The sequence below is a fragment of the Leptidea sinapis genome, chromosome Z (genome assembly GCF_905404315.1).
Source record: "Leptidea sinapis chromosome Z, ilLepSina1.1, whole genome shotgun sequence".
In the NCBI taxonomy this organism is placed as follows: Eukaryota; Metazoa; Arthropoda; class Insecta; order Lepidoptera; family Pieridae; genus Leptidea; species Leptidea sinapis.
In genome coordinates, this window is record NC_066312.1 from 31,219,036 (window position 1) to 31,243,925 (window position 24,890).

The following is a 24,890-nucleotide window of genomic DNA, read 5'->3' on the forward strand; positions in this document are numbered from 1 at the left end:
TGCTATTTCTATTGGTAGAGTACTATTGAATATGTTGTCTTATTACATACAGAGATATCACTATGGTGGCACACCCTGTCGTCAACCCGTTAGAGGCGTGGACTTTAGCCACCGAGGGCCGTCGGAGAATTCTTTTACAATATTCATAATTATAAATGTTTAATTTGTTTCTTCAATCTCTCTATGAGGCCGAAAAGACAAAAACCACATAGTTTTTATATTTATGTCGTTTTCACGTATACTGCTAGAAATCAATTTTGTTGTACCTACCATCGCAATCTTCACAAGAAGCCTCACTAGTGTTAAAAAATTTCAAATTACTTAATAAGCATCAAAAACCTATTCGAAAATTTAATTCCTCAGACTTGCGAAGAACATGTGCAAGAAACTCAGTGGGATTCTTTTTTATTTTATTAATAAAATTTCGTTACAGTGAATTTTCCTACAATAAGATTCATTATTAAATAGCCTGAGGGTGGTCGGTCCATTACCGATCTGAGATATCAGATCTGAGATATCATAAGAAGGTCATTATTCTGTTGCGTTTAAGAGGAGGTGAATCAAGCGGGTCAAAGTACGGGTCACCTGATGATTGCCGCCCGCCCATTTCTCCTGCAACACCAGAGGTATCAGAGGAGCGTTGACGCCCTTTTAGAAAAGTTTACGCGCTTTTTAAGTTACCCGTCGTCGTTCGTCATCGTTTTAGATACACCGCACAAGGAAGTTCATTCCATAAATTGGTTGAACGTTGAAGAATGTTCCTTGAAAACTGCACTGCAGAGGAACGCCACACATCCTGATGGTCGAGACTTGGGATAGTATCCAAGTAAATACAAAAACAAATACTAAAATAAATAAATCCCTACGCAACACCAAGTGATCTAGCCTTTCACAGAGCACTGACTCCCTGGCAACTCGAGCACACAGTTGTCAGTAGAACCGTGTCAATACCAAATATTTCTAACGTACATTTAGGAGGAGTTTTGTGAAAAACACATATAGATTTGTATAAATTATATAAAGATATAAAGCGTACAATTACAAAAGGTAAATACAAAAATAAATGTCTGTCAGTAAACATAATTGCCAACTTCCACGCTCTGGATGTCATCATTGCTCCATAGCGTCTCCACTTCCTGGTGAGACTGCTGATTGACCTCAAGGTGCTTCCTTCTCTCCCAGCGCAGACGAACAAGTCGAGCTACCTCGAGCCACAGGCGAGCTTCCAACACTACAATCAGAATAAAAATTTCCAGTAAACAATTATTATGTGCAGACATACTGCGAAAATGGGAAAAAACAGAACAGCAACCTCTTCTAAGCGGCACGGTTCTGCCGACCACCAGGACTGCCTTATCTTTTCGACACGCCACAAATAAACGATATTATCATCCCCACAATCCGGATGTGTGGCGTTCCTCCTCAGTGCAGTTTTCAAGGAACTTTCTTCCACGTACTACCAAGCAGTGGAATGATCTTCCTGGTGTTTCCAGGGTAAAAAAAAGCGCGTACACGTTTTCAAAGGGCAACGGTAAGGGCAACGCTCTTGTGATTCCTCTGGTGTTGCAAGTTGCAAAAAAATCCTTGACATCGTAGGATAGAGGCAACTAGCTCAGCGAAGGATCAACTGTAGCTTGTTTCTGATAAGGCAAAGTCCTAGGGCTTGACGATCGTATAGAAATAGGAGAACAAACGAGCAAATATTATGATACTAAGTAGTCACTCCCACACGCTCTTGGAACACCAGAGGAAACGTAAGAGCATTGCAGGCCTTTAAATAACATTAAGTGATTATTCGAAAGTATCAAAGTCGCATCATCCAAGTCCAAGTCCATCAATCTTGCTTGTTATTCATATTTAGCCATATTTTTTACCGACTTATATGTATAAATTGTATGAATAGTGTTTTTTAAACAATACGAGACGAACGAGCAGTACGTTTAGCTAATGGAAATTGAAACTCCTTGCCCATGCTGTCAGGATTATTGAAAAACCCAATAATTCTGAGCGGCACTACAATTGCGCTCGTCACCTTCAGACAAGATGTTAAGTCTCGTTTGCCCAGTAATTTCAATAGCTTGAAACACAATAATGCTTTTACATTACTGCTTCACGGCAGAAAAATGCGCCGGCACCTTGTGCAAAGAAACCTCCCAACCCTTAGTCGGCTCTTATGACACCCTTGGGCCTGGGACTTCCCTATTATTTTTATGCTCTGGGGAAGCACAGGGCCACAAGTATTGCTTAACTTATATTATAAAGATATCAACATTATAAACGGTACAACACTCACAAAACAACAACGAGAACGCGGTAAGGAAGAGTGGGTTGATGTTTCCATTCACCACAGCCATGGTGTACAGCAATGCTCCGGCTGTTGGTACTTGTCGGAGCACTAGACCACGCATGGTGGCTCCCAGCCAGGGCAGGAAGAGGTATTCACTAAGCGGTGGGCGCTAACCAAAGATATTAATAGCTTAAGTAAACTGATATAACATTATTTAAAGATACTCCTATATATAAGTGATTTGCAACATGTTCTTAATTACTAATATAAAAATACATTCGGATTGGCAAGGCGCAGGTGGTGTCTATAGTTTGACCAAAACTGCCACTTAAGTATTTCCGAGTCGAGGGGGGAATCAGTGTTGTATTAAATTATCTAGAACTTTTGAATTATTGTAAGCTGATATCGTGAAATCTGTGCAAAAATATTGTTGACAGTGTCGATGATTTAGAAATTTCAAGACATATAACAACTTTCAAAGTCATGGAAATATTGTGTTGTTTGGCATGCCACAGTTTCGTATGAACATTTTGGCTTTCTGGCCACTTTAGTTCAACCATTTAAGAATCCTAAGTACCCTGTAGGAAGTAGGGTCATTTCTTATATACGATAACTGTGGATTCTAATAGCGTTGTTGGTCCAATTGGTCCAAAAACTAAAAAGGTTATTGATTTCGCTGGTACAGATGGTAAAGTGAATTGGTTCGAAAAAGTGTTTAGATTTCATAAGGCTTTCAATTACAGATAGCAATTTTCAGACAGAGAGTTTCGATAAAATCTATGATACATTTATTAGTAGGTATGCTGGCGAGAGATTACGAATCTTTCACAATAAATTAAACTTTTAATTATTTGATATATGATCACTATAAACCATAAGTACTACGAAATAATTGTATCAGTACCGTTCTTGATGAATTCCATACGAGCAGTGTGCTAATTAATATCACGAGAGCATCAGATGCTTCAATACACCACATCACTCCTGCAAATATAAAATTAAATTAGCTTGGGGTTTAATTATTGTTAATTGATCACTCGTTATTAATATATACCGATAGGTTTACAGGGTGCCGTGCCCGAACGGCGACCAACAAGAACCCTATTAATGCTATTATGTTTACCAGCGAGCTGTATCTAGTAAACAGAAGTAACTTAGACAGAAATTTTACAGTGTGTGTGTGCCGCTTTGAACAAATAATTAAAACCCATGGTAAGTTCCAAATTTACAAAATTTTAGATATATTTAGTTATTTCGCCCAATACTTTCTCTCTAACGTCGCTCCCTCATGGCTGAAAATTTTTAGTCATCGTCGAATGAAGATTTTGGTGCAGTGAAATATCTGACAACCGAGCAGACCTTAGTCGAGAATGTGACTTTGATCGCTCCATCTGGTAGGGGACCGTCCAAAGGCTCGTTTGCCTTCAGAGTTCCCAACTACGATGCTACTGTATTTAAGCTTTTCAAGGCTCATATCCCCTCTTGATTATGTGACCGAAATAGGTGTGATTTCTCTACTGACAGGTTGCAGAGGCGGATTCGGACACGAAGTTGCTAAAGAAGAGTATTTGTAACATGCCTCTCCAGCACCACAACTCAAATGTTTCTATCCTCCTATATTGTATACTCGATATTTCTACCCCATATAGAAAAATTGGGAACCCCTGATAATGGTAAATCCCCTCATTTTCCAGCTATTACTGAGTACCCAATACTTTAGTGGAATTGAATTGTTTAGGGAAACATTATAACATTTCATAACTATCGATTAAGTATGATGCAAAATATGGAATCTTGGAAATATGGTTTGTAAGAGTTGATGTTGTCGACTTGTACAACAAGTACAAATGAATTAAACTGACATTAATTTAACAGTATATCTGCAAGACAGACCAAATACACAATATGCTTTGATCCATTTTGGAGTTGGCATTATATTAAAAAACGTCTGCGGATATGGTCATTCTAGTAACAAAGCCAAGATTGTTTTCAATATATACACATAATAGTACAATTCATAGAAAAAAATCTTAACTATATTTGAATAATTTAGCTTTTAAAAGTTGATAACAATACTTACTTGAAACATCAATATCGTCAATGTAGAGTTTATCTTCCTTGCTTAACAAAATAAAATGAAGATCATTTAGAAGAGGTTCATCATCAAACGTTACTACCTCAAATTTTACGTTACTGACCATTCCCAAAGTTAGGCAGACAAAAGCAACAAACGTAGCAGACAACGTTTGCCTCGTTGCTGTTGCTTGCAATTTTTCAGCTTTAGCAAACGTCTTTCGGAACATATACTCTGCACTGGTACTGATGTAGTCAATGAGAGAACCGAATAATGGAATCTTTGAACAGGAAAATGTTAAATATTTTGCTGGAGTCAAATTTTGGGCCATTGTTGATAAATTTTTACCTGATTGAATTTAAGAAAAACTGAATCAGAACTAGCTAAAAGCGACAATATTTGACGTTCAAATTAAGACATAAGAGAAATATGTAATACAGAGAAGAGTAAGATAATATAATGATATGGACGTGTCAGAGAACCTTGCAGCTTTTTTGCTATAAACTTGATAAAATTTGTTTATTGCAGAAAGAGTAAAAGTTCCGATTATTTTAATAGAAGAAAAAATCTAGAACCTCAGACACGATATCCATATTGCTGAAATCATAATTTTGCGCGGCGGCCATCTTGGTTTCCAAAAATGATACCAAATTTGTTCTCTGCACCATCGAGAACCTCGGAAACGATACCCATAATGTTGTTATCATAATTTTGCGCGGTGGCCATCTTGGATTTCAAAACTGATCCCAGAATCGTTCTCTGCACCATCGAGAACCTCGGATACGATACCCATAATGTTGTTATCATAATATTACGTGGCGGCCATCGTGGACTTCTAAAATGATCCCAAATTCATTCTCTGCACCCTTGAAAACCTCGGATTCGATATCCATATTGTTGAAATCATAAATTTGCGCAGCGGCCATCTTGGATTTCAAAAATTATCTCAAATTCGTTCTCTGCATCCTCGAGAACCTCGGATTCGATATCTAAATTATTGAAATCATAATTTTGCGCAACGGCCGTCTTGGATTTAAAAGAAGAACCTGCACAATACAAGGCTAGTAGGGAAGATGTTCTACTTACTAGCGGCCGCGCGCTAAACCTGCACAATACAAGGCTAGTAGAGAAGCCCGAGAGTAAGAAATACTCTCCCTCAATCGGTGTCAATCGCTCTCTCCCTTGAACAAAAACGTCTCAAATTTCCGTGACGCTCTATTCCGTTTCATTTGTAAAAATTTACCCTCATGCGCCTAAAGAAGTTTCACTTCAAAATGCATAAAAATATCACAGCATTTCGTACTATTGCGCAACAATAAGTTTTATAAAATATTACGCAGTCCTTCCTGGGTGGTATTGACTATTGATGACCCGCATCGCACGGCTCGTCTCTCAGCCATGCCCGCGTCGAACCTATATCTAACGCTATAGATATATACGTTCGAGCGCTTTTTACCTAAAGTGTTGAAAAAACCTCGCTTTAATATATACAGTGAAGAAGAACACACACACATAAATATACTGACGTTTTCTAGTTTTTCGTGTTCGTGTTCTTTAGCACACAGTGTCCTGATTTTAACGATTTAATTTCTATGTGGCACAACATTTTCCGAATGTTTTTATGCTACTTTTATGTGTGGCATTAGGGTTATCTTTATAACCTCCACGCATACGTATAGAACCAAAAATAGTATTGCACGGCGGCCATCTTTAGATTTCAAAAATGATCCCAAATTCGTTCTCTGCACCCTCGAGAACCTCGGAAACGATACCCATATTGTTGAATACATATTTTTGGGACGCGGCCATCTTGGATTTCAAAAATGATCCTTAAATAGTTCTCTGCACCCTCGAGAATCTCGGACACGATACCCATATTGTTGAAATAATAATTTTGCGCGGCGGCCACCTTGGATTTCATAAATGATCACAAATTCCTTCTCTGCACCCTCAAGAACCTCGGATACGATACCCATATTGTTGAATACATATTTTTGCGACACGACCATCTTGGATTTCAAAAATGATCCCAAAATAGTTCTCTGCGCCCTCGAGAACCTCGGATACGATAGCCATATTGTTGAAATCATAATTTTGCGCAGCAGCCATCTTGGATTTCAAAAATGATCCCAAATTCGTTCTCTGCACCCTCGAGAACCTCGGATACGATACCCATATTGTTGAAATCATAATTTTGCGCAGCGGCCATCTTGGATTTCAAAAATGATCCCAAATTAGTTCTCTGCACCTTCGAGAGCCTCGGATAAAATACCCATATTGTTGAAAAAATAATTTTTCGTGGCGGCCATCTTGGATTTCAAAAATGATCCCAAATTCGTTCTCTGCAGCCTCGAGAATTTCGGATACGATATCCATAATGTTGAAGTCATAATTTTGCGCGTAATATAACATTTCTCTCATACGTCGATAAAAAAGATTTACTTCAAAAATGCATAAAAAATATCACAGTAATTCCATACTCTAGCGCAACTACAATTACGCGGTCCTTCTGGGTCGGCGGTCGTTGACCCGCATCGCTCGGTTCGTTCTCAGCCATGCCCGACGCTCGTGCCCATGCGTACCTATCGAATCTTACGTTCGAGCGATTATTACCTAGAGTGTTGGGAAAACCTCGCCTTAAATACAGTACATCTTATATAGGTTGAACTTCTAGGGAGAAGTAATCAACTATTTAAGACGCAAATTCGGTCCCAGACGGAGTACTGGAGTACCTCTGGGCGGGCGCTCTTCCATTAATTCACCTCATGCATCGAAGAGCGGCTCGAATCATCTACGAATATGATATAATATTTGAATTTAATCAAGTCATCTCCAATCAGATTAGTTAGATTATTTGCTGTTGTGTAGATGCATCTCTATGCATCCTCTATCACATTTATCACGGGGATACTGAGAGAAGTTGTTCGGGTTGATACAACCAACTTAATTCCACCACCACCAGATACCACAGATATTTCGTCAAAATGCGAATCCACCATTTTGACGACTGGCATTGTACAACCTCGTATTTTGCAAGAAATTTAGACCGGCTCCTGTTTTCCCAAACTGATTCGACTTAGGACCTTCAAGAAAAGAGCGTACTTAAAGGCCGGCAACGCATGTCTTGACCCCTGGTGTTGTTGTCCATTACCTATGGTTTCTAAAATGTCTTTTCTCGGCGTGAATGGATGACTTAACTTAACTTACTTAATTATTCAACGTTAACATTTTCCATACAAGTAAAACGATTTTATTAGCATGCAACCCTTATACCACACTCACCAAAATATCCAAGCCTTCTATTCACAGACTTATGACAGATGACATAGTTAAAGTTTTAATAAAACTGCTCGAAGTTCGAACTGCTCAGTAGAGGTACCCCTACTGGGCATCTAAACACACGTTCAATATAAGCAATTTCATGAATAATGATCATTACTATATATCACAATAACTACGTTGAAAGACGTACATACATAAGATACAATAACAAATCTTTTAGTTAATATAATAAAATAAAATCTTAAATGTATATCTAATTTTCAAAAATACTCTGTGTAACATAAGTGACATTTTAATTTGACCCTTATTTGAATAATAAATACTTCGACCGTGTATGCGACGCGGCATTGAACAGGTTCTAACATCATACTTCCTTTGAGGATAATATTATAACAAGCGAAGCGTTGTATTTACTCGCGTTAGTATATCTTTGTACCTAGCGAGGTGCATGCTGTATAATATTGCTTTTTGAAAACACTATATCTTCGTGAATTATTATCGTTTAACACATCAATAATACATATTTTTACCGAGGTACGTTAAACTTTATTTGTTAAGAATGTCACGTATGCTTTGAGTGGAGAAGGCAAGATTTCATATAATATTATCACATTATATTATAACTGCTCATTTATTCCTAAGGTATTTAACAGTATTAAATAATTTATAAACTTTTCTTATCGGGCTGGTACGTTCATTCTGTAATTATATTTCTAAGATAAATGTAGGCTAGTGAATACATTTCGTAGATATGCTTATTTTACTTTAAAATAATATAATATATATAAACGTCAAGATAAGGCCTCTTTTGCTAGACAACCGATGAATACAGTCAATGTTTATTACGTTGGTGTCTGTCACAAGCTACGTCTTACACTAGCAATTTGTATGTCATTTTGTGTTAGTGTGCGTGCATTGCTCAACCTAGAGGTTAGTCAACCTCTTTCAACGTTTATACAGCTGACACAGTCTATTTAGACGTATAATTGATATAAGGAAATAAGTTATAGCCTAAACACATAGTCGGATTTGGTACGGCCGGACCATCGGACAGTCCTGTGGGTGCCTCGCACAAGCTGGGCCGGCGTCGTACTCGGTATGGTCCGGACGGTAATAATAATATTTTTTATGAAAGTAAGGGACGAGACGAGTACGACGTTTAGCTGATAACCTATAGCTGAAAAACCCAAAAATTGAGCGGCACTGCTACTGCGCTCGTCACCTTGAGACATAAGTGGTCAAGTCGTATTTGACCAGTAATTTCACTAGCTACGGCGCCCTTCAGACCGAAACACAATAATGCTTACACATTACTGCTTCACGGCAGAAATAGGCCTTTGTGTGGTACCCATAATGTAGCCGGCATCCAGTACAAAGGAGCCTCCCACGGGTAAATAATTTTGTGCGATGGACAATGCGGACATACTTTCAAATATAGTCCGCTACCAGGAGGTCTACTCGCAAAATCGACAACGATATATTCGGAACGATACGATAATACTCCGAATATATCGCAACTACCCTATCAGCAACAGAGTCCTTCCAGAGAATCATTGGACCAACAATACAGGATGTAATTTTTTTGAAAAATCATTCGGGTCGATTTCCGTCAAAAGTTCACGAAATTTAAAAAAAAACTAAATATGCAGTTATTGGTTTCTTAAAAATCGAGGGCATGACTCCCTTCACGACGCCGTAAATCGTAATACTACGGCTTAGTGTAATTATAACAGTAATATAACATTGAGTAGGGGAGAGCAGGTTGGATTCGTACAGAGGGAGCATTCGTACAGTGGTCATATTATTACTATACAACACTCAGATGCGTTTGTAATTTAAAGCAGCTTCATTCAGAACTCTCTAATATGAACAAAACCCTACAGGAAATAACTTATAAATATGATATGGCTCAAAAAGAGATAAGTGATGCTTTGGCAATGGATAAGCTTATTAAATCAAGTCAGTATAACCTAGAAACATTTGAATCGCTAGTGGCAAAAAACATATTTTATGGGACACCTTCTCAAGCTTGCCAACAGCCAGAGCATGAGTCGCTTATACCTCAAGTGCAGAACCCTTGCATATCATTAGACATATCAACTATTTCCCTCTCACAAAATCAAGAGTTACAAACCAATATTAAACATAACATTATTATGTAGTGATGAGATTGGAAAAAAAATTGGTTTACAACTGAATCTTAGCTTTGCTCAAAATATTTTAAATATCTGTATGCCTGGGGCCACTTATTCCAATATTTTAGACAGCGAGAAGCGAGCTATTCGTGCCATCTATAAATTAGGACCAAGAGTGTCACTAAGGGAAAAATTTAAGGAAATAAAAGTTTTGACTTTGACATCGCAATACATTTATGAAAACCTTGTTTATGTAAAAAAAAATATAAATTCGTTTAAAAAAATTAGTGACACTCATAATGTCAATACTAGAAATGGGGATAGGCTTGCTTTTAATGTAGGTCGACTTCAAAAAGTCACAAATTCATTCAGAGGTCTATGTATACGTTTCTATAATAAGGTCCCTGTTGACATTCAGAACTTACTTTTAAATGAATATAGATCAGTGCTAAAGAAAAAGTTGTATACAAAAGGGTACTATAAAATATCTGAATATCTGGATCTAAAGAACCCTTGGGACTGAGCTGCTGGGCTGTTACATGTCTGTCGTAGTGTGATAAATGTCATTATAGTTATATAATTTAAATATTCATATTGTTTCTGTTTTTTAATGAATTTTAATAAGAATAATAATAATTATCATGAGTTATGTAATTTGAAACAAAATAGTCAGTAGAGGCATTTAGTAAGTATTGCATAATATGTAGATGAACATGAATTGTTTTGTTATTCGGTAGATTTCTCGTGACAGGTATCGGTCATGCTCGCTTAAATGCCTCTTCTTGTGGCGGCGACGTGGGGCGCGTCGTACCCTTCCCTAAAATATAGTCGAGGGAGGTGATGGCTGCTCCATGCGTCATGCTCGTGAACGGGTGCTACTCGTGGTGGCTGGATGATCTTGTTACCGGGAATTCTGCTTGATGTGTTTTTTATTATTATTATTTCCTTTAAAGTTAAAGTTATTATATATTTTATTTCATGAAATGCTCATATAATGCCTCTATTTATTTACGGTGTGTGTGGATTGATGCATCTACTATACTCAATAACTCTTGTGTTTATAAGTATTAATTTTCTTTTTTTCTTTTTTTTGACTTACTCATGTAAGCCTTTAAGTTTTTGACATTTGAGTATTTTTGTTGCCTCACTTTGCCTATATTGTAATTGAAATTATTTGTAAAACAATTAAAATGTAAATCTTGGCTTAAAAGAGTGGCAATGAGTTTCTTGCTACTTCTTCTCATTAGCTCAACCCTTTACAAAGTAGCGGTAAATTCAATAAGAAACAATATTTTTTTTTTTTTTGACATTCATAAGTGTCATTTCCGTGACCTACATGAATAAAGTGTTTTTGAATTTGAATCTGAATAAAAGATCCATTATCTATTGTTTGTGTGCCAATTCGTAGTTTTGATGATTGATAGTTAATATTGATTGATTCATTAATGAATCAATCAATATTTCTTAAGAAAACTTTATAAAATATGTTTTACTATTTGATTTAACCATCAGTGTTCAATTGTTTCATATTTTTATAACTACTAAAATGTTAAAAAAAAACAATATTGTTAATTATTACTGTCATGTAGGCCAATTCTGAGTTAAGTTTGATCTCAATAAAGCTTACGTTGAGTATATATGGCATTTTAATCACGTTGTACAGTGGCTCACCACTATGTACGAATGTGCCCAACACCGTGTACGAAACTACCCCGCGTTGGGGTTGCATTCGTACAGTTTCCATTTTTTCTAGTAATACAGCAGCATTAAATATATTTTCAAATATCTATAATAGAACATTTTACAAGCCTTAGACTTTAGATTAAAAAGTGTACGAATCTTACCTGTTCTCTACTTAGGTAAAACTTAGATGAGTGTGATAAAAAGTGAACTTGAATTTTGCATTGGGTTAGACAGCAAATTACATTAAGAAGGACGAAGATTTGAAGATGTATGTATTTTTTAATGCTGAATCATAATATAATAAAAATAAATGTTAAAAAAATATACTTAGGGGTTCGTCACCCTTATCATTTAGGGGTATCAAAAATAAATGTTGGCCGGTTCTAGGACCTACACGATATGCACACAAAATTTCATAAAGATCGGCTTAGCCGTTTCGGAGGAGTTGGTAACAAATACCGGGCCACGAGAATTTTATTTATGTATAAGATAATACTCGTACACCTACATATACATAATTGATGGAATTTAAATACAATAAACGTAAACGTTAATTGGAAGCTTTATACGGTAGGCAACGGTGTTACAAAACAGTATGTACTTGTACTATTAGGTATATTCTTTGGTATGGGCTGCGGTGATCACTTACCATCAGGTGGCCCATATGTAAGCTCGTTTATTCTCCTGTTCCATAAAAAAGTGAAAGTTTATACATTGGAAAATGTATTATAAATTAAATAATTCAATGTCCTTATTAACAATATTATCGTTTTTTTATGGAATAGGAGGAGTTGAGTGATCACCGCCGCCCAGAACAGTGCAACACCAGAGGAATCACAGGAGCATTGCCGGCCTTTTAGAAAAGTATACCCACTTTTTTGAAGGTATCCATGTCGTATAGTCCTGGAAACACCGCAAAAGCTTCATTTCCGTTCCACAGCTTGGTTGTACGAGGAGGAAGTTCCTAGAAATCCGCACTGTGAAGGAACGCCACGCATCCAGAGGGTGTGGATAATATCTTAATTTGTGAGGTTTCTTGCGAAGGAATCAGGACAATCAACTCTTCAGAACGCTCCCCGTAATAAGTGCAGTAGAAGACATATAATGAAACAATGTCTCTACGAAAATAAAATATAAATTGTCTCGTCATAACATCAATAGATCCGGTTATATCACACCACAAAAATATTGCTTACTGAATTTAAAATAACATTCAGTGTTTATCATTAGATAACATAACACGCAAGTCATCATGTTAATCATATTTCATTACGCCTAGTCATTGTGATAAATGAGGTATGTGTTATTATTAAACATTATGTTTCAGTTGATGTATAAATCGTGAACAAGATGGTCAAGGCTAAAAAGTACGTCGTCAGTAACACATTTCAAGGACCACCAAAACGGGATGACTTCAAAATTGTGGAATACGATCTTCCACCTTTAAAAGATGGAGAAATTCTGCTTAAAACCGAATGGTTGAGTGTCGACCCTTACCTGCGCGCCTACAACAGTTTTCTCCAACCACCATACGATCAATTCGGGTTTCAAGTAGGCGTCGTTCAAGAAACTAAAGATCCCAAGTTTCCAGTTGGTACTCGAGTGGTTACCCACAAAGGTTGGTGTGATCATGTTATTGTTAAGGATGTAATAGAAAAGACATCCGAACCACCCATTGAATGGATTTATAAACTGCCTGATCTTCAAGGACTCTCGGCGTCACTGGCCCTGGGTGCTGTAGGAATGCCAGGAGCAACCGCATACTTAGCGTTCCTTGAAATATGTAAACCTAAATCTGGTGAAACAGTTGCAGTATCGGGAGCAGCCGGGGCTGTAGGCAGTCTCGTTGGACAAATAGCGAAGATCAAGGGCTGCAAAGTAATCGGATTTGCTGGAACAGATGAAAAAGTGAAATGGCTTAAAGAACTCGGGTTCGATGAAGCTTTTAATTACAAAACTGTTAATATTCAAACAGCGTTAAAAGAAGTTGCTCCAAATGGAGTCGATTGCTACTTTGATAACGTTGGCGGTGAAATAAGTAGCTCTGTCATGTATAATATGAGTAAAGGAGGTCGTGTTTGTGTTGTTGGAAGCATCAGTTCTTACAATGATGACCCAACACAACTTCCTAAAGTAACAATAGTTCAACCAGGAATTTTATTCAAACAACTGAAGGTAGAGGGCTTTATAATATGGGAACATAAAGATCGTTGGCAAGAAGCGTTTGCTGTTTTAGTAAAGTGGATTAAGAACGGTCATCTTAAGGCCCCAGAACACGTGACAACAGGTTTTGGGAATATCTACGATGCGTTCATTGGAATGTTAAATGGTGAGAATTTCGGTAAAGCCGTTGTGAAAGTTTAATGCGAAACTTTTCCATTGAACAGCAATCATTCTCGAAGAAATAATATGTTATCATTATCGTTTTATTTTTTGTTTAATAAATTGCTTATGTTTGCACGACTTAATTATTCGTGTTTATATTTAGATTTATAATAGGCGTCGGTTTCGCAATTGTACCGTTGACTCTCACCACGGAGCACCCGGTTCAATCCTCACCCGCCACGTACCAATGTGTTATCGATGTTCCAATAAATATGTACATTTATTGGACGCTTTATAAGGTCGGCAATTTTCTTCAAGCCATTTGTATTTTGTACCTATATTCAAAATGAATATTTCTGTAGTAGTCTTCATTTTAGTTATGTCAATTGATTTGCCAGTGTAAATTGTATTGTTATTTCTCCCCATATAAATTAAAATATGCATAATAAAATTACAGATTACATTTTAATGGTTTTTTTTTTCATCAACAAATCAGGCTTTTTACACAGAAAGTATCATTTGATGAAGTGGAGCTGATAATGACCACAATCAGCTACGGGGACTCATTAAAGGTTAGTATTTCACGTATGGTGACAAGATAGAACATACTACAGGGCCCTAGACCTCGCTAGAATATTTGTAATAATAACATTCTAATGATGCTTGTTTTGCACACCGTAAAATAGACCGCTAAGTTAAGAGTATCTGTATTAAGCGAATCTGTTGTGTCTGTAACCGATTTCAATTGACAAGTCGTAAACTGTCAGCCACGCCTTGTTAGATCTTTATTTAGCAGATTATTCAACAATCTAAGGCACACATTGACGAATTAAAGTAGTATATTCTAGGTTTATGGCTGTAATAGTTAAACCCAATGGGCATGAAGGTAGATGATGATCCAGCTGATCTGATGATGAAGCCAGTTCGTCAACTGTGTGATTCTCAAAGAACTTTATATTTACCACGCTGCGAGGACTTTTGAGTTCGTCAATATTTTGCCGCTGTTGCAAGCATCATAGTCACGGGCGAAATAGCATCGAAAGCACCCATGCTCTTTTGCACTACGAACCAGAAAGTAGTGCCTGCTCGTCTAGTTGCAGGTATTTTTTTATTTCTATTTATACTTTAATAAAACGGCGTGAGCCAATAACAACATTAAAGTAAGTAATTAATTACATGCATACAATATTAATACGTACACAATTTACTGTTATTAACTAAAACATAAACATCCAAAATATACTGTTCATCTATCCCTCTCACAAAAACGCAAGCACTCTGTCAAAATTGTCTACCATCCATCCGGAGATATATCGCAAGCAGGTTTAGTTTCGTGAAGGGTGTTGAGAGCAGAGAGAGACCTCAGTATAAGCACAGTACAAGTAATAAAACAGAAGCGTAACGAAGCGGTCTCCTACAAATTTATACCTACGTCTGAAGACACGGACTGCGAGGCGCAGATAATTTAACTCGGACAGCGACCAGTCTCGGAAGCGTATGGCGTGGCACTCAATACTTTTGTCTCCCCAAGCTTGCTTAGCGGCTGTGTAAGTCGTGTTTATGTGTGCGTGCGTTGATTCAGGTGCTTTAGTATCGAGAAGTTAAGGTACTGTTCTATTACTGAATTGTATTGTGGTATAGGTAAGTTGGTGCGAGCCACAGTACGACAGAAGCCGGACTCGCGAATGATCTATGCCTGCGTCTCGAATAATAATTGTCCGGTGCAAAAATTATATATCGCCTCCCCCGCCTCTGAGAACATAGTTATAGAACATTTTATTAGTTTGATGTGATTACAACTAATGACAGTAATCACGACCATCATGTTCACGAAAGTATCCATCTCTACTCTGTGCTTACACAAACTTAATACTATTTATGAAGTATTTGTTAATTGGAACGCTTTTAACTTCGAACACGATTCATATATTGCAGCACCTTACAAAGTAATTATTTATTATGTATATTACGTAAATGAAATAAGTTTACAGTTTACAAGACACATTTTATTTTATAATAAAAAAAATGTAAAAGGTACTTATATTTTAACTACCGCTTTACCGGTATTGTCTCCAGCAAGCATACCAATAAACGCATCATAGATTTTATCAAAACCCTCTGTTATATGACTTTTAGTCTTTAACTGGCCAGTCATAATCCATTTTGCTATTTCAGCAAACGCCTCTGGCCATCTATTTTCTGGTTTAGCCCATCTAGACACCAAAAATCCCTCCATTTTCAATTCCTTAAATACCATAGATGGCTGAACCACTACAGCTTTCGGCATACTTTTAGGATCATCGTTGTATGCGCTTATACTTCCACATACTGAAATTCTACCAAATTTGTTCATTTGACTCATAATAGTAGTACTGATTCCTCCACCAACGTTATCAAAGTAGCAATCGACGCCCTTAGGAGCGGCTGCCTTTAAAGCTTCGTCAATATTTTCTGTTTTATAATTAATCGCTTTATCAAATCCAAGTTCCTTTTCCAACCAATCAACCTTAGCGTCTGATCCGGCGAATCCGATAACCCTGCATCCTTTTATTTTCGCTATTTGACCGACGATAGAACCCACAGCACCTGCAGCTCCTGTCACCACAACTGTCTCTCCAGCTTTTGGTTTACAAATCTCCAGAAAACCGAAATAAGCTGTAGCGCCAGTCATACCCACAGTACCAATTGCAAGTTCCATAGGTAGACCCTTTAGGTCAGGCATTTTATAGGTGATTTCCGTTGCTTCTTGGGAGTTAGATAGGATAGCGTAATCACACCAACCTTTATGTGAAACGACTCTACTTCCCACTGGGTATTTAGAATTCTTAGATTCCTGAACTAAACCGATCTGGAAACCAAATTGGTCATACGGTACGGGAGTGAAAGCGTTGTAAGCACGCATGTAAGGATCTACACTGATCCATTCTGCCTTAACCAGAAACTCTCCATCTTTGATTGGGGGCAATTCATATTCTACCAACTCAAAATCGTCACGTTTAGGAATTCCCACAAAATGCGTCTTCACCACGTATTTTCTTGCTTTGACCATGTTAATCAGGTATTTACCTGAAAATAAAATTACTGAAAGTTGAATAGGTATTAAAATAATTAAAACTAATGAGCTTACCAGCTATTAGATAATACCTATATTTTAATAAAATGAAAGTAGATATCCATAAAATCTACTGATACACTTCATAATATTAGATAAACTTTTTTAATATATAATATTTATATATAAACCGATTTTTTGGAACGGAACCTGGTGGACTCGGTTCAGTAAGCCAGAGCTGCTGACTGCTCATCAGTCACATAACGATCACAGCATATCGTAATTAACAATAGCTACAATTAATTTATATGTATATAAGTTAGTTATAGATGTATATTCTCACGACCTCCGAATATTCAGTTAGAATAGTCAGTAGTTTCAGCAATTAAAATGAAATATTTATAATTACCATTCAAAACAAATTGAAAAGCATATTTGAATAAAGTTTTTCGACTTTGACATACAGAAACAGACTAGACAATCCAACGATAAGTCCGCCAAAATCCAATCCAAAATTTCGCGCCATAAGCGCGGCCTAAGGTCGTGCGAGATCGTATCAAAGATGCGATTTTGATCAATATCATGATGTTTATATTAAATTATGACAAAAGGTTCCCTACCATCGTAGGTATTATATTACTAGCTGCTGCGCGACCCTCGAAGGCGTGAGCTATAAAGTAACAAAAAATTTTTTTGGATTCATTCTTTCAATGTAGAAACACACAGCAAACAATTCAAAAAAAAATATTAATTTAATTAATTAATTAAATTAACTAATTAATTATAATTCCAGTCTTTACTTTGTCACATTTTTATAATACGTAGGTATACATAATTCAACATTCAAAAAGCTAAAAATAAAGTCTTCAAGAGATTTACAATGAATATTCAATTCATTAAAATTAAAATAAAACCTTTTTTTTTTTCATTTGTAGCACAATATCAAAACAAAAACTGCAAGCAAACGCTCGAATCGAATATGTAAGTAATATTTTTAAATAAATTTGAAATTTTCCAATTTGGAACATTTTATAAAATAAAGCCAGTACTTTTTAATACGTATACACTTGTTTCTAATCAATAAGATTAATTAAAATAAGATTTATTTTAGTTATACAGAAAAGTTTCGAGTGCCCGTAATTGTGTAAATGGTGTGGTTAGGTATATTAAACGAATCTAGGTAGGTAGTATAAACAAAGAGAAAACGTCGCTGAAAGATAGGCCTATCGAAAACAAATTACAGTAGGTCTTCTGAATTTTAGCAAGAAACAAGGTGAAACAGAACAAGTAAACGACAATTTAATAATTTTTGAATGTCCGACTTAAGTCGGGAATCGAGGATTTTGCGTCTCTTTTTCAATAACTTTTTTAATCCAATGACTGTGAACACAATTCTACTAACTAAGTCGAGTTTAATATTTTAAAATATTTCTTGCCAAAAAGAGAATAATCGATATGGGGTTTTTAGAAGAATGTCAGAATATACGTAAACCAATCCACGGGAGAGACGTCGAATCCGGGGCAGATAGCAAGTAATTACTAATCGGGCCGATATCCTAATTCGTGGCTTGCGTGCGAAGGTGGAATTCGGCGGCAGGAATCAGATCCTCAGAACACTTTCATGATAGATGCAGTAAAAGACACACAATCAAGCGACGCGTCTCTACGCACCGCCCGCGCCATTTTGTACGAGCCGTTCACACAGTATAGTATCAGTACCTACCTATAACTTATAAGCGGCTCATTACACAGCACATTACAATTCTTATTTCAAAAAGTTATTCCGGCAGCAAAAATTAATTAGGTACATACAATACCTACTTAATTTTTATAATTCAGCTCTCACCTTAATGAATAATGGAAATGTTTATTAAATTAATGTATGTTAAGAATATGCCGGTTTCAGCCGATAAAATGACCTTGAAGTTTCACTGTTGTGAGTTGTGACACTTGACAGTCATCAACGGCCAATGAATAACAATTTAAAATTATGAGACATATTTAAATAACAACAATTCGTACTTCGTACGCAAAATAAATTAAGTGGCAATTAATGACGATTATAAAAATGCTAAGGGAATAAAGATGCTTACCAAAATCCTTAAAAAATATATCTGAGATTTCAAATAAATGAATCTATTTACACCGAGCAAGGAATATAATATTATTTACTCAAACGTAAAGGTACCGCGAATTTCGATTCACGAATGGTTGGGGTAAACCAGTCAGTTTACTTTAGGTACTGACTATTATTGTACTGACAAGTTGTCAATAATTGTGTAACGTACTAACGTCAAACATAGATTGAAATGAGTAGGACACTTGAATTCACACACGTTTATTGCTATGTTACCTACATTAGGAATTCATATGGGTCGTTAGAGCACCGCCATCTAGCGAACCTTTCAGAAAAAGAAAATTGATCCAGTATTTGCTTATTTTTTTAAATCTATTTAGTGGCACGGGATGCAAGTCTATCGGCCACTCATTTGCAAGTCACAATAGCAGTGCTGCCAGGTGATCTGTAGTAAACGTCGCTTAGAAGCCGGTTAAAATGTCGCTAAATTGATTTACAAGTAATTACGAATTATTTTTCATAATAATAATTAAGTGAATTAAACCTTTTTTATTCCACACACTTTTTACACAATTAGAATTAAACCACCAATTAGAAGGGAATAAATTTCAAAATGGTGTGTGCGTGTAATCTTTACGCGCGATTGAAGTAAAACTTAATTATAATTAATTTTAGGAATAATTAACAGACGCATTAAAATATTACATTAAATAAAGCCGTGTTACCAACTAAGCACTCACGTATTACTGAAGAGCTAGGGGCATTCTTAGATTTTTTGCTATTTACTTCATATTTTGAGCAAATTTGGCATTTTCTCTACCTAAAATAAAAAAATGTCTTTATTAATATATAATATAATTAATATTATTTTATCAAGTGAGATTTTATATATTTTACAAGGAACGATATAATGTTATATTTTGATATTTTATATATTATATTCATCAGAATATAAACACTTACACTTTTTACAGGTCAGGTTATTATCAGGTTCTTGATTGTCTCTTTTATTCTTATTTATTGATGAGTAAAATGTTCCTGGGATTCCACAATTTTATTTGACTGATTATTGTTTACAAATATATATATATATTTAAATAGAATATATATTATATTCTATTTACAATTTAGTTCATTGTCCATTCACACATTTTAAAATTTTCACTCATTAATAAAATAATTGATAATAAGAAATTGAAGGTTATATTATTATTAGTTATATTATATATGGTTATATTATTATATAGCCAGAGTACAAGTAATAGATCAGCAGCGTAACGAAGCGGTCTTCTTCAAATTTACACCTACGTCTGGCGACACGGACGACGCGGCGCAGAAAATTTAACGACCAGTCTCGGATGCGTATGGCGTGGCACTCAATACTTTTGTCTCCCCAAGCTTGCTTGGCGGCCGTGTAAGTCGTGTTTATGTGTGCGTGCGTTGATTCTGGTGCTTTAGTATTGAGAATTAGTATTTTCTTGTTTTGACCATGTTAATCACCTGAAAATAAAATTATTGAAAGTTGAATAGGTATTTAAATAATTAAAACTAAAGAGCTTACCAACTGTTAGATAATACTTATATTTTAATAAAATGAAAGTAGATATCCATTAAATCTACTGATACACTTCATAATATATACTCGTATACCCACGGTTTATTTATTTTATAAATAAATAAAAAAAGATGTTCCCCTATATATTGACTCATCACGATATCTCTGCAACCATAAGGCGTAGAGACTTGAAATTTGGAAGGAATATTCTTTTCGTCGAGTAGAGGTCAGCTAAGGATATAAGGATTTCTAAATACCACCCGCAGGAGTTTTTTTTTTCATTATGAACAGAACACCGTCTGTCGGGTCAACTTGTTCTATATAATATCAATGATATATAAGTAAACTTGATACGTCGCGATGATGTGTGCCTTTTTAGATTTTTCAAGTGTGCGTTACCTAGTGGTTTAATATTAACAATATTTAAACGCTAAGGCCGAACATGGCTGACAGCTTACGACTTGTCGAACAAAATCGGTTACAGTAACAATATTTTCGCTTTCCTTTCCTATCTTGCTGGATCTCCGTAGGATATGTTCTACTGTACCTATCTTTTATAAAACTGACAGAATTTTCCTGATTGTTACTGTACCTGTACAGGCTATTATGCCTATTACATAAAAAAGGAATCCTGATAAGACAACTCCTCTGTCCGTTGAAGATTGTTATTCCGTGCAACACATGGGGGAATCGATTTGAAACAAACATAAAACACATACTTGTCTTCCATCATTTGAAACCATCGAACTAGTAACCCAGTAAACACCTAATACCTACACGTGTCGCGATAGCTGACTACAGAGTTCAGGAATACGACGTGCTGTGACCTTATTTTAATTGATCATCATAATCATGTAAAAAAATATTTTATTAATTTTTACATCGTAATTACCTAATAATTATATCTAAATTTTTGTTCTGCCTTTTTTCAACACACATGTTTAAGATATTTTTCGCCATTTGTCGTGCTTGGCGATGAACAAATACTCGTTTCTTTTGGAACGGAACCTGATGGACTCGGTTCGGTAAGCCATTGTGAATAGCCAGAGCTGCTGACTGCTCATCAGTCACATAACGATCACAGCATATCGTAATTAACAATAGCTACAATTAATTTATATGTATTATTTTTTATACAATATTTTTAAATAAATTTGTAATTTTCCAATGTGGAACATTTTATAAAGCAAAGCCAGTACTTTTTAATATGTGTACATTTATTTCTAATTAATAAGATAAATATAATAAGATTTATTAAAGAGAGATAAACTCGTATTTTTCCGTCTCTTTTTCAATAACTTTTTTAAGCCTTTTAACTTTGTGAAAGAATTCTATTAACTGAGAGTTTAATATTTTAAATTATTTCTTGCCAAAAAAAAAATAACCGAGTTAAAGAGGTTTTTTAGAAGAATGTCAGAATATACGTAAACTAATCCACCGGAGACAAGTCAAATCCGGGTCAGTTGACAAGTACGCTCCTATCCTAATATTTTCAAAACCGCCTCAATAATAGTGACTGGCAAGTGGTAATACCAGTAAGATCTAACTAACGATACGACACTGTCATTCAAGTGGGGTACCTAGTTAGAAAATAATATGTTAACATATTATTATATTATTATTATCATATTTTCAAATATCTATCTGCATATACCGTTTATACTTATATACTCATTTAAAGAGGTGCAGGACCTCATTAATCCGCCCTACCCCAGCGCGCTTCTTCACTCGCCGTCACAATTGAATGCGAACCAAATAAAGAATCTTGTGGACTCCTTTACCTTTTACATTAAAGAGGCTTTTCTGAGGCTGAACTAATGTCTCCTTACTAAACCATGATGACCTAGATAAAACTGAACCTGTTACTGACGATGAAATAATAAGGCAAGTAACAAGAATGGGACGGATTAAGTGAATGAATGTTTCACGTTGAAATAGCAAGCGTTTCCCATTCTAGCGCATTTAAAATTTCATAATATATAGTTTTTTTTATGGAAAAGGAGGTCAAACTAGCTTACGGTCATATTCTCTTGCAGCATTAGAGGAATCACAGGAGCGTTGCCGGCCTTTAAGGAAGGTGAACGCACTTTTTTAAGGTACCCGTGACTATATATATATATATATATATAATTTTTATAATTCAGTTCTCACCTTAATGAGTAATGGAAATGTTTATTAAATTAATGTATGTTAAGAATATGCTGGTTTCAGCCGATAAAATGACCTTGAAGTTTCACTGTTGTGAGTTGTGACACTTGGCCAGTCATCAACGGCCAATGAATAACAATTTAAAATTATGAGACATATAAATAACAACAGTTCGTACTTCGTACGGAAAATAAATTAAGTAGGTAGCAATTAATGACAGCTGAATAATGTAGCTAACTGGTTAGACTAAGAAATGCTAGGGAATAAAGATGCTTACCAAAATCCTTAAAAAATATTTTATATTAGAATTTCAATTAAATTAATCTATTAACACCGAGCAAAGAATATATTATTTACTCAAACGTAAAGAGCTCAAGAAAGTTAGCCCCCCAGATTTTTTATTTTTTTTTATTACATCGTTAGTTCGCCATTTGTTCTTGATTGTTCTCTATAAACATTTGTTAGTACTCGATTTTTTTTTTTAAATTTGCAATCCATTAAAATTGGTTAGGTTAGGTTATGTTACAACAGTTAAAAACGCACGTGCCGAGCGTAGCGTGCCGCGGCAGCGGCCGCCGAGTGCCAGAACCAAATAGTAGGCGTTTCCCCCCATTTTTATTAATTGTTTTTAAATAAACAACAAAAGAACAAACAATTATTTTTAGCGAACAATTAAAAACAAACTACGAACTAACGATATGCTATATTGAAAATTCAAAAATAGAAAAAAAAATTTTTTGGGGGGCTAAGTTTGATGAGCCAACGTAAAGGTACCGAAGTTCAATTGGGTTAGGTAAACCAGCCAGTTAACTTTCAGTACTGACTACTGTGTACTGACAAATTGTCAATAATTGTGTAACGTCAAACATGGATTGAAATACGTAAGTAGGTACATAAGTAATAAATTGAATTGGCACACGTATATTGCTATGTATCAGGAATTTACGTGGGTCGTTAGAGCACCGCCATCTAGCGAACCTTCAGTATTTGCTTATTTTATTAAATCTATTTAGTGGCACGGGATGCAAGTCTGTAGGCCATTCATTTGAAAGTCACAATAGCAGTGCTGCCAGGTGATCTGTAGTAAAGTCGCGAAGAAGCCGGTTCAAATCTCGCTAAATTGATTTGCTAGTAATAACGAACTCATTTTTCATAATAATAATAAAGTGAAGTAAAACTTTAATTAGAAGGGAATAAATTTAAAAAAATAAGAATAGATATATAAGCTCTTGTGGTACTAAATATAAACTAATTTATTTACGTGTTACATACAAAATAATTTGAAATAATAGACAATATAAGGACAAAAACTACATTAATTTATTAGAAAAAACGTATGGACACTCTATTATTCATCTATATCTTCACTTTCTGTCCTTTCTCCTAATCCTGATGAGAATGTTAAATATTTTCGCGGTCCCAAAATTTCTGTCACACTGTAGAAACAAATGGCCACGCACAACAAGGCATTGCCAGATTTTGTTAACAAGATTAATTGCAACATGAGTGAGTAATAATCTTATAAGGGTGTTATTTCTATTTAGGCCCCCCGCAAGCATCGCTAGAAGGGTTTTTTAGGGAAAGTTTCCTTCGGATCCTTCAAAACCCCTCGGAAAGGAAGGAAATAAAACAAGGATTTGTTTCCTTCTTCCAGCTATTTTTATGGCTGCATATCTATGCGAAGCCAATGGTTGGTTTCTTTCTTCGAACTCACAATTAGCGCTGTGCAGAAAAGTGAATATGTCAAAAAATTGCGTTTATTCCCTACTTCCAATTGGTGCTATCAATTATTAATAATTTTAGTATGTAAATTCAAATAGGTACCAATAGTAGAACTAATCTAATTACTAATACACTAAGCAAGATTAGTTCTTTGTATTTACTTTGTTAATCTGAGGTGCTCGACCCAAGCCATTCGGCATTATGCCCGTTGAAGTCACCCAAGACTACAATTTTAGCGAAGGGGATCTGAGCAAGCACAGCGTGTTCATTATGGGACCTGGGACGTACGTGATCCTCAAAATCTACACGCAGCCAATTGAAGGATATTAGACACGTTACCTGTTCTATTATTTGGTCTGGTTTGGATGTATTTTTGGCTGGCTTATCTTCCTGAAGACATCTCAGGCCTGTATTCCACAACGTGTCTCAAGCAATCACTAGAGAATCTGTTATATGGTATTTTATTAAAAATGTGAGCCATTATTATTGAATATGTATTTAAGTAATTTTCCAATTTTGTGTTTACTATTGTTCCATTTACTTTAGTTTA

The 24,890-nt window shown here is 35.7% G+C and overlaps 3 protein-coding genes across 8 annotated transcripts; 1 reads left to right on the top strand and 2 right to left on the bottom strand.

Moving 5' to 3' along the window:
* Positions 1 to 999: 999 nt before the first annotated feature.
* LOC126979006 (uncharacterized) lies at positions 1,000 to 4,854 on the bottom strand. Its single transcript, XM_050828147.1, has 4 exons — positions 4,368 to 4,854; positions 3,192 to 3,271; positions 2,294 to 2,456; positions 1,000 to 1,231 (listed from the first exon to the last, which is right to left on the bottom strand). Exons 1-4 carry the CDS (start codon positions 4,690 to 4,692, stop codon positions 1,071 to 1,073), a joined length of 729 nt encoding a protein of 242 aa, XP_050684104.1. The 5' UTR covers positions 4,693 to 4,854; the 3' UTR covers positions 1,000 to 1,070.
* A 3,171-nt stretch (positions 4,855 to 8,025) lies between these two features.
* LOC126979005 (prostaglandin reductase 1-like) lies at positions 8,026 to 14,255 on the top strand. The gene is made up of 2 exons (XM_050828146.1): positions 8,026 to 8,177; positions 12,789 to 14,255. Exon 2 carries the CDS (start codon positions 12,812 to 12,814, stop codon positions 13,823 to 13,825), a length of 1,014 nt encoding a protein of 337 aa, XP_050684103.1. The 5' UTR covers positions 8,026 to 8,177; positions 12,789 to 12,811; the 3' UTR covers positions 13,826 to 14,255.
* A 1,515-nt stretch (positions 14,256 to 15,770) lies between these two features.
* On the bottom strand, positions 15,771 to 22,908 carry LOC126979130 (prostaglandin reductase 1-like). Of its 6 annotated transcripts, XM_050828353.1 has the most exons (3): positions 18,932 to 19,142; positions 17,459 to 17,508; positions 15,771 to 16,852 (listed from the first exon to the last, which is right to left on the bottom strand). In XM_050828353.1, the coding sequence occupies exon 3, from the start codon at positions 16,833 to 16,835 to the stop codon at positions 15,825 to 15,827; it is 1,011 nt and encodes a 336-aa protein (XP_050684310.1). In that variant the 5' UTR covers positions 16,836 to 16,852; positions 17,459 to 17,508; positions 18,932 to 19,142; the 3' UTR covers positions 15,771 to 15,824. The 6 variants fall into 6 exon arrangements, with proteins under 6 accessions (XP_050684310.1, XP_050684311.1, XP_050684306.1 ...); XM_050828354.1 differs by lacking the exons at positions 17,459 to 17,508; positions 18,932 to 19,142 and adding an exon at positions 22,896 to 22,908; XM_050828349.1 differs by lacking the exon at positions 17,459 to 17,508 and having other exon boundaries at positions 18,932 to 19,141.
* Positions 22,909 to 24,890: the final 1,982 nt, after the last annotated feature.